The sequence below is a fragment of the Hemicordylus capensis genome, chromosome 1 (assembly GCF_027244095.1).
Source record: "Hemicordylus capensis ecotype Gifberg chromosome 1, rHemCap1.1.pri, whole genome shotgun sequence".
Taxonomy (NCBI): Eukaryota; Metazoa; Chordata; class Lepidosauria; order Squamata; family Cordylidae; genus Hemicordylus; species Hemicordylus capensis.
This window is the reverse complement of record NC_069657.1, coordinates 365,954,388-365,970,844: the sequence shown is the minus strand read 5'-3', so window position 1 is coordinate 365,970,844 and position 16,457 is coordinate 365,954,388. Positions and strand designations below refer to the sequence as shown.

The 16,457-nt window shown below is 44.4% G+C and overlaps 1 protein-coding gene across 8 annotated transcripts in view; it reads right to left on the bottom strand.

Moving 5' to 3' along the window:
• Positions 1-16,457, bottom strand: part of ARID1B (AT-rich interaction domain 1B) — a 676,179-nt gene that overhangs the window by 620,388 nt on the left and 39,334 nt on the right. For all 8 annotated transcript variants that reach the window (XM_053293734.1, XM_053293751.1, XM_053293741.1 and 5 more), the window contains exon 2: positions 670-864. In XM_053293734.1, coding sequence (XP_053149709.1) covers positions 670-864 — 195 coding nt within the window. The remainder of the gene's footprint in view (positions 1-669; positions 865-16,457) is intronic.

Genomic DNA, 16,457 nt, shown 5'->3' with positions numbered 1-16,457 from the left:
TATTCTCGTTCAAAAAACAATGACTGCATCCTTGCTAATATATGCAGAGAATGTAAGTAATTAACCCTCTGAGATACAGCAGAGAAGAGGTTGCTATCAACAGGAAAACCTAACTAGACTAGAAGGGATCCATACAATCTGCATGTCCTCTAACAGGGGAAAGAAATCGTAATAAATTACACACACAAACACACACACACAGTCACACAAATTTTTTTATAAGAACAACTATGTTACAGAAATAGGACAATTTCTCACAATGATCAATATAGTTATCGATTCAGTGCATCTGCATGTTCAATCTGCAGTCTTCCTGCAGAAGAGGAAACTATTAGTATCATAAAAATACATCGAAGGCACTTATGGTAGCTGAATAATAAAAGCAAAAGAGGTCACAGACCAAGAGAAATCTTTTTGGAGAACGATAGACCCCTCCCCCTCTAGAATATATGTTTTATATAATATAACATGTAATATGTTATATAAAGATAAGATCTGGAAGCAAACTGTTAGTGTCATAAAAATAAGGTAACCTTTTATCTCTATTCTGTGAGAAGAATATTTTCCTCTGATACACCTCTTGTGCTCTGAATATTATTAAGTGAAAGCGAATGAAGGCTAAAGACCAAAATGTAAGGAGCAAATGGTACACAAAAACTCTACACAAACCTGTTGCTGTGGGTACTGCATTCCTCCCATGGAACCTGGAGTCCGGGCCTGCATTCCTATTGGAAAGCGCTGTGGTCCTGGAGGTACATATGACTGCCCTGGATACGGACTGCTTGGCTGTGTCGGAGTATGAGGGTTGCTACCCACAGCAAACAGCTGAGGTCTTTTCATTACCATTGGATCCATTGGGTTGCCCTATTGATTAGAAAAAAATAAAATAAAGTTTTAAACATATTGTATGAGAAATTTAGCAAGCCATCTTGGTAGATATATTTCTGCATTTTTAAATCTGCTATGAAGCTTTCCACACAGAAAAACTGCAGTGTGATTTCAGTCTGCAGATTTCAGACTGCAGCCACAATCCAAAAGCATACTCATAAGGTTCCAATGCCACCGACATAATAGTGAAACGCTTCAAGCACACACTTGGCAATGGAAAGGACCCATTTACATGTTTGGTTCCTCCCTACTGGATTATGGCCCATATGTTCGGATTATCCTGTCTTTCAGACCCTTTGCACTGTTGAATTCCAAGATAGTAAGTGAGTCATAAACTGCACTTCACATGAAAGACTCTTCTGATGGTGAGTGTGTGTGTGCTTGGTTTCAGAAAATATTAAACAGATTTTTCTTGGCAATATGTATAGTGTATTTATAGCATCTCACTAGTAATGTTAATCATGACAAGAAAGAGACATAACCCCTCTTACTGACTTAAGGTTTTACTCAGCATAAACTACTGAGACCTCACATCTCACAAGCAATAAGCAAAAGTATCCATTCCTTTCCAGAAATGTCCACATACTGGATGTTCTGGCCTTTGTACTAAGATTTGTTCAAAGGGAAATTCAAATGCCATCTACGTGCTGGCACTTTCTTTTCACACAGGTCTTGCTCTCAAATCTCCAACTGCTTTTTAAACGTTTAAAAATGAAGCTTTGTGGTTCAGTGTGTGTTACTATGCATGGAGAGGAATTACTGAAACAAAACTAAAAAAAATTTTATAACTGTTCAGCCTCATGGATCGTACTCCAATACCTTAATTTTTAGCATTACTGTTGCTGGCCTTCACTCAAAGTATCTTTCATTCAGGCAAGTGTCTAGAACTGAACATAGCATTCCAGGTGGATCACAGGTTTTGCCCTATAAACAGTTCTGAAAACTTCAATGAATTGAAAAAGACAAATGGTTACTGTAGTAGCCTTTCCAAGATACATGAATATTCATCTACCTAATTTACCCTGCTTTATTAACCTTGCTCTCTATAACTGTTAGTTATATTTCAGGATTAATTTTTTTCAGTCTTAAGTTACTAATTTAAACTAATTTAAATTACTAAGGATGCAGTAGTGCAGGGGCTTAGCTAGGGGAGAGGGGGCCCGTGATCACCCATCTTTTTGGCAGCCCCTCAGAGTGAGGGAGATAATGAAGAAAATAGGGAGGAGTAGAGCTGGAGGACCCTCAGGAGCAGGGGGGGCCTAAGTTCTCTGAACCCATTCGCTCAATTATAGCTACAACCCTGCACTAGTGCAACCATGTTACACTAGCTAGTCCTGTTAGGTCAGGAGTTTGCATTTCAGACTAATGTTGTACACTTGTGGAACCTGTGACACTCCTCCTGCTATGAAACCACTTCCTCAGTCCATATATGTTGCAGGGAATGGTGTGTCTATCTGCTATCCTTCCCGCACAAACATAAGCCTGCAAGACTGCAAGAGATAGTGCAACTTTAAAAGCATATATTCAGCTATGCAGCATACCTGTGTGACCTTCTTTGTTCATTGAACGAGTGCAGTGTTCGTCTGGATGTCAACCACTGATTTTTCTTTGATATAAGAACAGTTATATCAAAGTGTTCCATCAACACTGTTTTTCTTCGTAATCCTTTCCCATTCTTATTTATCTAATGTTTTCTTTGTATGCTCTAATCGACTGCATTTCCCCCCTAAATTTGTTTCCCTTAGCCTCAGTTCCATTTTCAATATTGATCTCTTTCAAACTGGGATATCAGATCCTTATACCACATTTATTTTTTCAACAAGTTACCTCATATATACTACAGGGGCTCATACCTTATAATATTTATAGTCTTTCTTGTATCAATGTCATTGCCACTATGTTTTATTAAATCTTTATGCTTTCATCAAAACACCCAATGCTGACGTTAGCAATAAAGAACTGAAACAAGATGCAGAAACGCACAAAATGCAAAGTAGGGTCTCCTCACCATCCTAGCTACCATAATAAAAGACCAAGCCACAATGAGGAAGGCTTTGTGCACATTTTTATCCATCCATCCGTCTGAAGGCTATTCAGCCAAAACCATGTTTAACGAAGTGTTCCAAATAGATAATCTTTTCCACAAATGGTTGGACTGAGAACTACCTGAAGTGTGGTTTTACAGCCAGTCACTAAAACATTGCAGAAAGTGTTGTTGTTGTTACATTTATATCCCGCTCTTCCTCCAAGGAGCCCAGAGAGGTGTACTACATCTTGAGTTTCTCCTCACAACAACCCTGTGAAGTAGGTTGGGCTGAGAGAGAAGTGACTGGCCCAATGTTGCATGTACATTGAAGAATATTTAAGGATATAGGCAGTATCAGCATTTTCTGAGATAGTGTGGTTGTTCTCACATGCCCCTAACCCAGCCTGGGTTAGACTACACAAGAAACTCAAGGATTGGGCCCAATCCCAGTGGGCAGCACCACCTAGCCCAGTTTTTCAATCCGGCTCTTAGCCAGGATTCAGCTGCATTCAGCCCCAGTGGACTCAGAGACAGGGGACACAGAGACAGGGAATTCCCCAACGCACAGTGCATACCACACGGTGCATTGTGAGATATCCAGAGGCCGAGACATGTTGTCCTGGCCTCCAGAGCTCTGCACTGCAGCACACAGTGCAGATCATCTGGGAGCACAGTCCAGGCTTCCAGCAACAGACCGACACTCGTCAGAGAGGAAGCTGAATTGAACCAGACTTCCCCCCCCCCACTCCCACTTGCCCGCCCCCACCAGTTCATATTGTCTGTTTTCTTACACCATTTTATTCTGCACTTTCTGTCCCACAAATGGGACATCGAAATAGGTATATTTGCACACTTACTTCAAACAAGGGGCCTGATATGGTGCTGCTTTGGAATTTGTTTACTGTCCCACTTACCACCGATGCTCATCACTAACCTGCTGCCAAAGCTTCCTATTGCTTTGGAACATGCTGTTCTGCTTGTAACACACCCTGGAGCGCTGAAGTACAGTAGTCACCTGTCAGCCACTGACACCATTGATCATTAAATTATGTGATAATCATATATACAGCTAACTTTTGAACAAGTTCAACTCATAAGAGGCAATCACAAGTATTTCATTACAAGATAACTGAAGGAAGTACCTAGAAAAAAGCAATCCAGTCCTAGACAACGGGCAGCATCCGGAATAGTGGCTAAGCAACACCGAAATCAGTGAGGCAAGTTAGTTATGCATGGGATAACTTAAGTCCCATTAATTCCAATGTAACTTGACTTAAATTAATGGGACTTCAGTTGCTCATGACTAACTTGTCTCACTAATTTTCCATTATGCTTAGCCACTAGTCTGGATGCTGTCCATTGTCTAGGATTGGATTACTTTTTCCTAGGTAATTCCTTCACTTATATTTTTAATGAAATGCTTGTGATTATGGTTAGCCAGCTCTCTTGCTTAGCCATGAAAGCTGGTCTTGTGGTGGCAAGCCTGAATTGTTCCCTTTGCTAAGCAGGGTCTGTGCTGGTTTGCATTTGAATAGGAGACATGAGAGTGCTCTTAAAATATTCCCCTCAGGGGATGGGGCCACTCTGGGGAAAGAAGAAGGTTCCAAGTTAACTCCCTGGCATCTCCAAGATAGATCTGAGAGAGACTCCTGCTTGCAGCCTCGAAGAAGCCACTGCCAGTCTGGGTAGGCAATACTGTGTAGACAATACTAAGCTAGATGGACCAATGGTCTGACTATGTGTAAGGCAGCTTCCTATGTTCCTATTACTCAGTGGCAGCTGGCGTCTCCTGGGACTGGGTGGGCGCCAGGTAGGTGGGCAGATCCAAAGTGGGTGGCCAGTGTTGGAGCAAAAAAACCCCAAAACAATCCACTAACTCCTGTGGGCATATAGAAAGTAAAGGTAAAGTTGTGCTATCAAGTTGGTGTCGACTCCTGGCAACCACAGAGCCATGTGGTTTTCTTTGATAGAATACAGGAGGTGATTGCCATTGCCTCCTCCCGCACAGTATGAGATAATGCCTTTCAGCATCTTCCTATATTGCTGCTGCCCAATATAGGGGTTTCCCATAGTCTGGGAAACATACCAGCAGGGATTCAAACCAGCAACCTCTTGCTCCCTAGGCAAGTTACTCCCCACTGCACCATTAGGTGGCTTGGGCATATAGAAGAGGATGCCAAAAAACTCCCCCACCTCTATTCCCAGCAGCTCCCTGAAAGGTTGCTTTGGGGTATTGTAGGAACCTTGGGAACAAGTTGGGATGGGACACGGGAAGATGAAGGGGACATTCCTCAAAACCAATGCAGGAATATTTCACAAATGACCTTATTAGGTATGTTTATTTCCAACATACTGTATATTAGCAACATGCCCTTCACAATAACAACCAGCTCCTGCAATAAAATAAAAGTATATGGACAAAACACACAAATACATTATTTGCATGAATTGAAGGGGGAGCACTGTTCCAAAAAGAAGAGGAATGCCAGTTCCTTTAAGGTCTTTGATAAAAACCAATGTTCCACAGGTGCAGTTTCCCCAACTCTTATGGGCATGTCTACACTACCAGATTCAAACCTGCTTAATTACCATGGTCCCTCACCACTCAGGCACTGGGAGCTGCAGTTCTTTGATGAAAGGGTTCTAATAAAGGCTTCTCAGCATCTGCACAAAACTGCAGTTCCCACTGTGTTTTTTTGGAGTGTGGGGAAGCCCAAAATGATGAAAGCTATTTCAAACTAGTTTAAATGTGTGGTCCTCTCGTTTCTGGAATATGATCACCATAGCACAACCCACCACATAACCCTTCTCATTCACTAGACAAATTACTCTCCATCTCTCTTTAACAAGCCTCCATCAATTCAAGATCTACTGTGGGAGGTAGACAAAATAGATGAGTTGTCCCTTTTTAATGCAAATACAGAAGACCTTAATGATGTCTGAGTAAACAGAACAGAACTGTCAGGGGCGTAGCTATAATTGGGCAAACGGGTTCAAAGAACCCGAGCTGTGCCCAATCAGGAGCCGCCATTCGCGGCCCTGACATGCCCCCCACATCTGACATCAGACGCGGGGGCGGTAGTTTAGCTCCCGAGCAGGGGCCGTGCGGCTCCTTCGGGAGCTAAGACTGGTGCTGCGTTCGCAACGCAGCCCAGAAGCGGCTCTTCCCAGGGAAGAGCCGCTCCTGGGCTGCGCTGTGAACACAGCACCAGCCTTTGTCTAACTGCCGAAGGGGCTGCACAGCCCCTTCAGCAGTAAACTGCTTCTCCCAAACGGAGCCTCAAGGCTCCGTTTGGGAGCCAGACCACACACCCCCGCGTCTGACATCAGATGCGGGGGCGTGGCTATCCCCTGCATCTGACGTCAGACCCAGGGGGCAGGGCTATCGGAGCACCCGCCGCAGCCGCACACGGGCTGCTGGCAGGCTAGCTACGCCCCTGAGAACTGTTAAGGAGGCATGAGAGAACAATATGCAACTCAAAGGGGGAAAACATTCCTCTAGCCTTCAGAAGGGAACTAACAAATTTGGGCTAACAGGTTGAAAGATTTACTACAATTTAATTAGGAAAAGTAGGAATCCTCAAGACCAACAGTTGCTAAATGTTAAATACTGTATTCGCAGTTATGAAACTACGAAGCAAAGCTAGCCACCCACCATTTTAAGTAGATGGAAAATGTAGATGGAAATCTACATTTTAAGTAGATTCATTTTGAAGTGGTGGGGGAGAGCTATGAGAAGCTGGCATATTTATTCATAGGGATGGAAGGAGCTTTTGAAAAGGGTTCATGCAATTGATATTTACTTTAGGAACATATTGCAAACACAACAACTGCCTTGAGGGGTAGCTTGGTTTCTGAAGCTAAGAAAAACTCTCAAATACTCTTGCAACCAGTCACTCGGCTCCCCTTGCTGCCTTGGCAGAGTTGTTCTCTGCTGCAATGGGAGGCAGTTTCCACCCCACCTTCTCAGCAGGGGATCCAGACAAGCAAACTATGTCTCCGTACGTAGTTTCCCACTACCTCTGAAGCTCTGTGTTGACTCCTGCATTTTGCTGCTCTTTTCCCATTTAATTTTCAGCCAATGGATTTAAACATAATTAGTTGACACCTTCCTTCTCTTGCTAGCCTGAACTCTCCCATGTGCCAGCCCCTTTCCTCGGTCAGCAAGCTAGCCCTTGTTGGTGGCTTCTCACCTAGAGTTGCCTGGCCATTTAGGGTGGAAGCTGTTGCATGCTCCTCTGACAGGAAGTTGGCAGTCCTGTTTCTTCAAAGGATGGAGCAGGGAAAACAAAATAAAATCACACACATGTGGAGCAAGCAATCTCCCGCCTTAGGAAGGATTTCTAACATGATTCATATTGCTTTGGAAATCGGCTTCCTACCTGTGTGGCTTAAAACATCCTTCTTTTTAAGCCAATGGATTTAAACATAATTAAGGTTGATGCTATGCTCCTTGCTAGCCTGAACTCTCCCCTGAGCCATCCCACTCCCTCAGTCAACTGGCTGATCGAGGGAACAGGGCGGGGGAGTTCAGGCTAGCAAGGACTCCCCCCCACACACACCTCCCCTACTCAGCCAGAGTCAGAAGACAGAAGCTTCGGAGCGTGGCCTGGGCTGTGCCAGCTGACCAAGGGAGCAGGGCAGGCCCAGCCGCGTGGCCATGCTCTGAAGGGAGCAGGCTCTGTGACAATCCATCCAGTCCAGTAGGAGCAGCAGAGGGCGCATCTGAGGTGCTGGGCAGGCCAGGCCAGCAGATGGGCCACTCTGGCCAGGCAACTCTACCCCAGCTACCACTACCCCCGCCCTTTACCAGCCCGACTCCGGAGCAGCCAGAGTCAGGAGACACAAACAAGTTGAAGCACATTCATTCAGGTCAGACAGGGAGACAAATTTCAAGGGTACAACAAATAAACTCACCACTACCACCACCAGTCAAATGTTGTCCAGTCCTATATTAACAATCGAGTTTGTTTCTTTGCTGAACTGAACATCTTATTTTCAAGTCGATTCCTCATACAATGCAGGAGAAGCTGTTCCTATCGTGGTGCTAAACAAAATGGCGATGCCTGCTCTTTTTGTCTTGCCTTTCTCAAAATAGACTGCCCTCCCCTCTGGCCACTCTGATTGGTTGATAGGCTAATCAATCAACATATTGCCGCCTATCAGGTCATTTCAAGCTCTGCCCACTTTATGAAAACAAAGGCAGGCCCTTTCAATGGCTGCTGCCTCATTAATATTTAAATAAAGGGGTGAACACTGTTCAGCCTTTTCAATAGGAGCCTGCTACCAGTGCCCACTCTATGTAAACACTGCTGGGCAGGCAAGCTGCAGGCAGGGAAGTGCAGAAGACAATCACACACAGGGAGGCAGTGAGTTATTCAAAATGGTGGTGGCATTGATATTTTGGGAGGGCAGCGCCCACCTTTCCCTAAGTGAAGAGCCTTCCCTTCTATGACTAACTAGACTGGATGCTGTCCATTAATTTGTCCTTGATAAATACACATGTGGACTTCTCAATCAATGAGTCAGGAAAGAAAGAATGTATTTATTATTTATTTATTTAACATATTTCTATACCACCAAAAACTTATGTCTCTGGGTGGTTTACAACAAAACAAAATAAATGACAACAGAAAAAAGTTAAAACAGTAGTTAAAATAAATGATAGAAAAAAAGTTAACACATTACAACAATTTAAAATTTTAAAACAAAGTTTTTAATTAAAAGCCTGGGTGAGGTGCATCTTTAAAGATTATTATTATTTAATTGTCAGAGGTGGGGAGGCTCTTATTTCAGCAGGGAGCGCATTCTAAAGCTTCGGGGCAGCAGTGGATAAGGTGCGTCCCCGAGTAGCCACCAGACAAGCTGGTGGCAACTGCAGACGGACCTCTCCTGATGATCTCAATGGGTGGTGGGGTTCATGACAAAGATGACGTTCTCTTAAATATCCAGGCCCAAGTTGTTTAGGGCTTTATAGGTCAGAAGCAGCACATTGTATTTTGCCTGAAAACATATCAGTAACCAGTGTAGCTCTTTCAATACAGGAATAATATGATCTCTCCAAGATGACCCAGAGACCAACCTGGCTGCCACATTCTGAACCAGCTGTAGTTTCCCGACTACATACAAAGGCAGCCCCACATAGAGCACATTGCAGTAATCCAGTTTGGAGGTTACCAGCATATGTACCACTGTTCTGAGGTCGTTTACCTTAAGAAACAGACACAGCTGGTGTATGAGCCAAAGCTGACAGAAGACACCTCTGGCCACCACCTCAACCTGGGACACCAGGGAAAGGCTTGTTTTCATACAGTGTGTATATAAAAACAAAATTACTTACAAACATAAAGATAACCTTAATCAATGCATTTTAATTTCATGTTTCTCCAAAGAACTCAGGTAGTGTGTATTTTATCTTCACAATGACCCTGTAAAGTAGGCTAGGCTGAGAAAGAAAGTGATTGGCCCAAAGTCACCGAGCAAGTTTCACAGCGGAGTGGTGATTTGAACCTGGGTCTTCCAAGTCCTAGTATGAACTACACATGCCGGCGCAGTTAATCATTTGAAAAGTTACAGTCCTGCATCTACTTAGTTAGTGATGACTGTAGAGAGTTCAGTTAGATGAAAATATAACAGGATACAGGGTTGCACTCTTGACATTAGACTTTGCAGTGCACTATGACTCATTTCAAAGACACTAAAGATGGCTATGCAAATTCAAAGCAAGGTATATTGTTATGCACATTCCTTAATTATTTTTTCTAACTGTCCTTCACTAATTAAAAAGTATGTATTATACTAAAAACACAGCAGTTCAGCTCTATGCACCCACACACATATTCTAAGAAAAGATAATGGCCGAGGAAAAGTGCCTTCATTCAACAGATCTATATTTCAGTCATGTGAAGTACTTTCATGGTGACTTGACCCATTTTATTGACCCCATAGCTTTACTGATTAACACTGGATATGGTCACAGTAGCAGTGAAGGACTATACCACAACATTTATTCCAAGTTCATAAGGAGATGCAGTTGCTGGAAGTGGGGCTCATATTAAATCATTAAATTCAAATTTTGCTTCCGTCCTCAATTTCCTCAATCCAAATTGCTGGCCTCTACCAAAGAAAGCAACAGAATTCAAAATTCCACTTTCTTCTTATGCCTGTTATAGATCTAATCCTCCTATGCATCTAGTCGAACACTCATTCTTCTAAGATTCAAATGTTGCTTTAAAAGTGTTGTTGTATTAGAGGATCTGCCATTCACCAGCTATTTATTATGCTGCTGGATAAACCTATTATGCCTATTCAGCAAACAAATCACAACAAAAACAAATAAGAAAAGAAATCTGTTTTTAATGAACTACATACAAGTTGACTCTTTATAGTGCCACTGGAAGTGCAAGCAGAGGTTAAAACAACATTTAAACCCAATTACATACATTCATCACACCCGATGGCCAAAACAATCCTACAGGCTGAGACAAGCTGACTACACAGCTTAATACTGTTGCCCTTCAAGTTATTTTTTCGCACAATAGCAAACAACTGGCTCACATGATGAAGCCATACATTGTCCTCATTTTCAATTTCTAAGCTTTGACTCTTCCTCTGCTTCTCTGTTCTTCTTTCCCTTCTCTTTTATTTATTATGCCTCTACATTACAGCAAAAGTTCTTCAGATCCATGTACCATATAAGTACACCTTCTCCCATTTGAGAGGCATCTCCACAATTACTAAAGTTATCTCTAAAGGATGTGCTGTGAATTCCTTGCCTTCAGGAGGTTATTTAAGTAGGTGGTGGCATTGAAGCTGTGAGAACTCTTCCTCTGAAGCTCAGCAGCTTGTACCTTCACATACTTTAGGAAGCTCGTTAAGTAATTTTGGTTCTTAAGATTGTTTTCTTCGGCTGCTGTTTTATATGGACTATGTTCATTTATACTGCCTGACATCTAGGCCACAATCAGACCTAACGACAAACAGCAGTCAATTGTGGCCGGGGTTCCAATTCTTAACTCCAATTCACGCTGCAGACATTCACCAAACCACAGCCAACCAAACTCCAGTTGCAGGAGTATATAGCCCCTCTTTGCTGTTCAGCCTACAAGGCCAATCCCAGCCAGTCCCACAGCCCAAAAGTGGGCAAAGCTTCACTGCATCAGTTGCTCAGCCGCAACTGGCCACGATCTAGAAGGGGCATGCCAAGCACAACTGTGCATTTTCAGATCACTCCACCCACCCTTGACAGGAAAGGACATTGAAAGTCCTTTAAATGCCCCACAATGCTAGCGCTTCTTCTAAGAGGCATGGCACTGTCACGCCCCCTCCCCCACTACTTGTGGTCCCAAAGGACCACAGAAGCACGAATTCCCCGGTGGTTTAGGGGCTGGGGGTGGAATTCTGCTTTCATTGCAGGAGGGGAGGGGGAAATCCACATTTGCTAGAATTTGATAGCATTATTATTATTATTTGTATGCAGAGCAGGGAAGGCAAAAGGATGCGGGGGGGGGCAGTCTGTCCCACCATAACCTGGGAAGATGTTGTGATGGGTGACCCTGGAAAAACTGCCCATCCAGACCCAAGCAAACTCTTTCTGTGTGGCACCACGCTGCTGGGTGGGCTGGCAGCTTCATGAGAGGGCCAGTCTACTGGGGATGTAGACCGGTCTTGCCCATAAAAAAAGCAAATCCCCGCCTGCAGACTGGGAGCTCATTAGTAATCCCACTTAACCACCAAGGAAGCCGAAGGTCACCATTTTCGTGGGTGCCCCATCTCTCTGTTAAAAAAATAGAAATGAATCTCCACTACGGCCCTCTCCCCGAATCCCTCTGAAGGCCTCGCGCATGCCCCAGAGGAGATCCTGACACCCCGTGTGCCATAGCCTGGCTGTGTGCGCAGCCATGAAGTGCGCCAACGGAACCATGCATTTGCACAAGTTTAAAAATTCCGGGTCTGCTCCATCTGTGCACCATATGCAGATAGGTGGACACAGGGAATCGTGGGAGAGGGCACTTTCTTCTTCTTCCCCAGCCACGGGACAAAGGGTTGACTGCAGGGGCCGCAGGCGAGGGCACACCTGTGCACAGGTGAGGACGGCTGGCAGGAGGGAGCTTGTTTCCGCTGGCTCAGGAAAGCAGTCTCTGGGATACACCTGCCCACCACAGTCCAACGCACAGCAGCACACCACAGCTCTACCTAGAGCACACTTAGCCTGACACTCATGAGCAGGCGTAGTGCACGAGGGCTTTTGTACCTGTCATTGTCACCAAGGAAGAATAGTTCCACAAACTGGAAAAACTCTTACTCCGCTGACCCTGTTCATGAGAAAGCCAGGACTGTACCCCCCCCGAGAAGTGGTGGGGGCCCACTTCCCCCTAAAACGTCCCTACCTTCTTCCCCTGTGCAAACATTCACACATCCAAAGGCCATCCAGATTCTCCCTTTGTCCTTGTTCAGGCTCGTGCACAGAGGAGAGGAATGGGTTGACTTCGGGACAGACCCTTAAACCCATTCAAAATTCCTGGGTCCTGGCCCATCCTTACACCATATCCACAGGGATTCCCGGGATAGAAAAGCCCCTGTTCTCCAGCCACCACGCGACAGACAGCAGGCTGGCCATTCCGGGGCACTGTCAGTGGTGCATATGTACACATGGGCTGGCTGGCAGGGGGCACAGCTTTGCAGCAGCTTACCTGCAGTCCCCAAAGCAAGTAAAGCAGTCTCTGGGATAGCCACCCCTGCAGCTCATCTGCACACAGCAACTTGGCTCTATTCAGGGACCCCATAGCCCGACACTCTCATGAGAGAGGTGCTGTTGGAGAAAGGGATTGTACTAACCATTTGAATCAGTTATACTTTGTACAGGCATTTCTCTCCCCTCCCGCAATGGCCCTTCTCAAGAGTTGTCTGGGGGTGTCCCCATGGCCTTTCCTTCTCTTGCCTGGCAAGTGAGCCCTGGGTTGGGTGACTGGATCCTTGAAGAAGGATTTCAGTTTACCCAAGACTTGACCCTAGTGACCAGCCTTGTGTGTAACTTCTCTCATTCTGCTAACTCAACACTAGGCGGGATGTCAGCCACTTTGCCACTGTCCTTTTTGCACAAGCGCAATGTTTGTATAAGTGCAACAAGAATGAAAGAGATTGTCCAACTTTGAGCATTTGCACAGCTATAGTACCTTATTGTATTTGGCAGCTTTGTGCATTGTGCTACAGCAGCATTAGTCTGAATGTCAGTCACAAGATTTTAATATTTTTATCCTGTTTTGGTTTACCACTGTTTTCAGGAGTGAATACCATTTCAAGCATTTCTATGCAAAATGTTATAGAAGTCTTTTATTAATTAAGATATTTAAAAGACTTCTATAACATTTTGCATAGAAATGTCTCTATTGCATAGAGACAACAAAATCCCACAACAATGGATAACGGCATTGATCTTCCTCATCATTGGTGCAAATCCTACTTACCAAAACTCAGCTGTAAGTTCACAGAAATAAAACAATTCTCATCTGAGGGAAAGGAATCTTTCACAAGTTACCACACTGTGAACCAATAATATGCATATGTGTTGCTTTTAGGCAATTGATCTTCATGCAACAATTATCCTTATGAATAATTGTTGTATGAAGATCAATTGCTTAAAAGCAACATGTTTTTGTGCGTCTGAAGAGCCCATCCCTGCCCACAGGGCAAGTTCCCACCCAGGACCTCTGCACTGATTCATAACATTCATTGAGGATTTTGAGTTCCAGATTTAAAGCCAAAATACTGTGGGAATATTTTAAACTAGGGCAGAATGGGGCGGGGGGGGGCAGCGGACTAAAGGTAAACTACTGGCACACAGACAAAACTTTCCGAATGCTTCCCTCTGGTGCCACCTGAGCGCAACAACATGAAAAAATCTAGTCTACTGCAGGGGACCAAAAGGAAAATGTGGATCTTAAGTAACAAAAGCGTTCAGCTAAGACTGCAACACATCAGACTTGTCTATATCCCTAATCACACTGGCATGTGATGCAAGCAACGTTACCAAGAATTGCATCACAACCAGGCTGAGATTGTGAGTGGCCATAACCAAATCTAGATATGGATAGTGTGTTCTCTAGTTCAGGGTCCACTGGTTTGAGCTGGAGAGGCTGGCACCTGAAGGCCACTGGTCAGCAGGTACTGCTATGTTGACTGGTAAGATGAGACTCCCGGTATTTACAGCAGGATTAACCAATTTAAAGACTTCATGCTGCATGGCAATCGCAGGGATAATTGTTGCACATTTCTATCTATATACTATTTCTGAAAGAACTGAAAACATCATGATCCTTATGGGTCGATAACTGGGGTGCCTGAGGACAAGTTAGAAGTACTAGCAGACTCAGGGTGACACACAGATATGCCAGTGTTAAAAAAGTCTGGGGGGGAAAGGGAGTAAAAATAATTTTTATAAAGCTCCAAACTGACCAAATGCAACTCAATGAAATAGAATGTTCATGGGCTCAGAGTGCAGTTCACAGACAAGCAGGTGGGTGGAGCTAATGGAACTCAACGACAAGGGGGGAAAGGAGGGCTTGGACAAAAAGCACGGGAAATTTCTTGGCTTGAAGAATACTCCCTCAAGACAGTCACAACCCCTTCTGCTTCTGAGGGCAAAAACTCTAGCTTTCTCACCAGCCATTTCACAGCTTTCTGTTTCTAAGGGAGAAGGGGTGTGTGTGGGATTAATTCCCTCTCAAAATAATATAAGAACAACTGTATGTATGTGATCTGTATATTTCTAAAGGAATAGAGGAGGATGTTGTGCCCTAAATCTGCTGATGTGTGTTTGTACGTGCATGTGCACATGCACACACAAAGTTACAAAATAAACTCACATTCACCTGGGATATAATCTATTCCATGATCCCTTCCCTTTCCTACAACCTCAGCAAATATTGATGAAAACATTGAACTGACCCCTCACCACACATTAACTCTTGAAATCTCTTTAGGGCTGGATGAAAAGGATTTGAGATTGAGCAGTGCCCCCCCCCACAAAAAACCCCATAAAACAAAAAATAAAATGTGCATGTGAAGTAAGACCAAAGTTAGTGTAGAGACTACTGTCTTTGTTGTATCATATGCACACCAGGGATACACAGCAACATATTGCTGCGGGTCCATACTTGTTCCCTTCTATGTGTAAAGAGGGCTTTAAGATCTTAGCATACACAGGTTGCTCTCTAAGATGTCCCCAGCCTTAGGTCCTAAGATTCCTAGTTCAAGCACTGCAGTGTCTGACACAATGAGGAGGAAGGAATGTGCACAGAACAATATTTGTATTCTGTTCCAAGCTCGGAATGGAATGGAAGGTAAATGCCCAAAAAGTTCTGTCAGGACAACTGGCCGAGCCAGTTGTTCCGATGGAATGGGCTCAGAACACTCAAAATGTTTCAAGTGCCATTTTGGATTCCAGCCTCGCACATGCGTGGCAGACTTGTGCGAAGGTTGCGGACATCGCACAGCATGTAAATAGGCTCTTAGGCAGTGCTGGCGAGGAGACAGCTGTCATGATGCATGTCGGCACCAATGATGTGAGGAAATGTAGTTGGGAGGACCTGGAAGCCAAATTTAGGCTGATAGGTAGTATACTGAAGTCCAGGACCCACAAGGTAGCATTCTAAGAAATGCTACCTGTTCCACGCGCAGGTACAGTGAGACAGGCAGAGCTGAGGGGTTTCATTATGTGGATGAGACATTGGTGCCGGGAGGAGGGGTTTAGATTTGTTAGGCACTGGGATACATTTTGGGGCAAGCAAGGCCTGTACAAAAGGAACGGGCTGCACTTGAACCAAGATGGAACCAGACTGCTGGCACTTAAAATCAAAAAGGTTGCAAAGCAGATTTTAAAATGACACCTGGGGAACAGCCGAAAGGAGCTGGGCAGTATCCCATTTGGCAAAAGCCATCCTTTAAAGTGCGAGGGTGCAAAGGATTCAGATAAAATAGAAGGGGACAGAGCAGAACCTCATAAAGAGCAGACAGGAGCCTGTGTCAGCTGGTCAAAGAGTCAAAAGAAAGATACCATACATCAGGTAAGAGATTCAGTGTATAGGTGCTTACTGTATATGCCAATGCCAGAAGCCTCCGAGCCAAGATGGGTGAGCTAGAGTGCTTGGTTGCTAACAAAGAAATAGATATAGTGGGCATAACAGAAACATGGTGGAACAGTGAGAACGAGTAGGACACTGTTATCCCTGGATATAAACTCTATAGAAAGGACAGGGAGGGGCGCCTTGGAGGTGGAGTAGCACTGTATGTTAAAGAAGGGATAGAATCTAACAAGCTAGAAAACCTAAGTGGACTGGAGTCCTCCACAGAAACCCTGTGGGTGACAATACAAGGCCTGAAAGGGAACGTGTTACTAGGGACATGCTATCATAGGAACATAGGAAGCTGCAATATACTGGATCAGACCATTGGTCTATCTAGCTCAGTCTTGTCTTCACAGACTGGCAGCGGCTTCTCCAAGGTTGCAGGCAGGAATCTCTCTCAGCCATATCTTGGAGAAGCC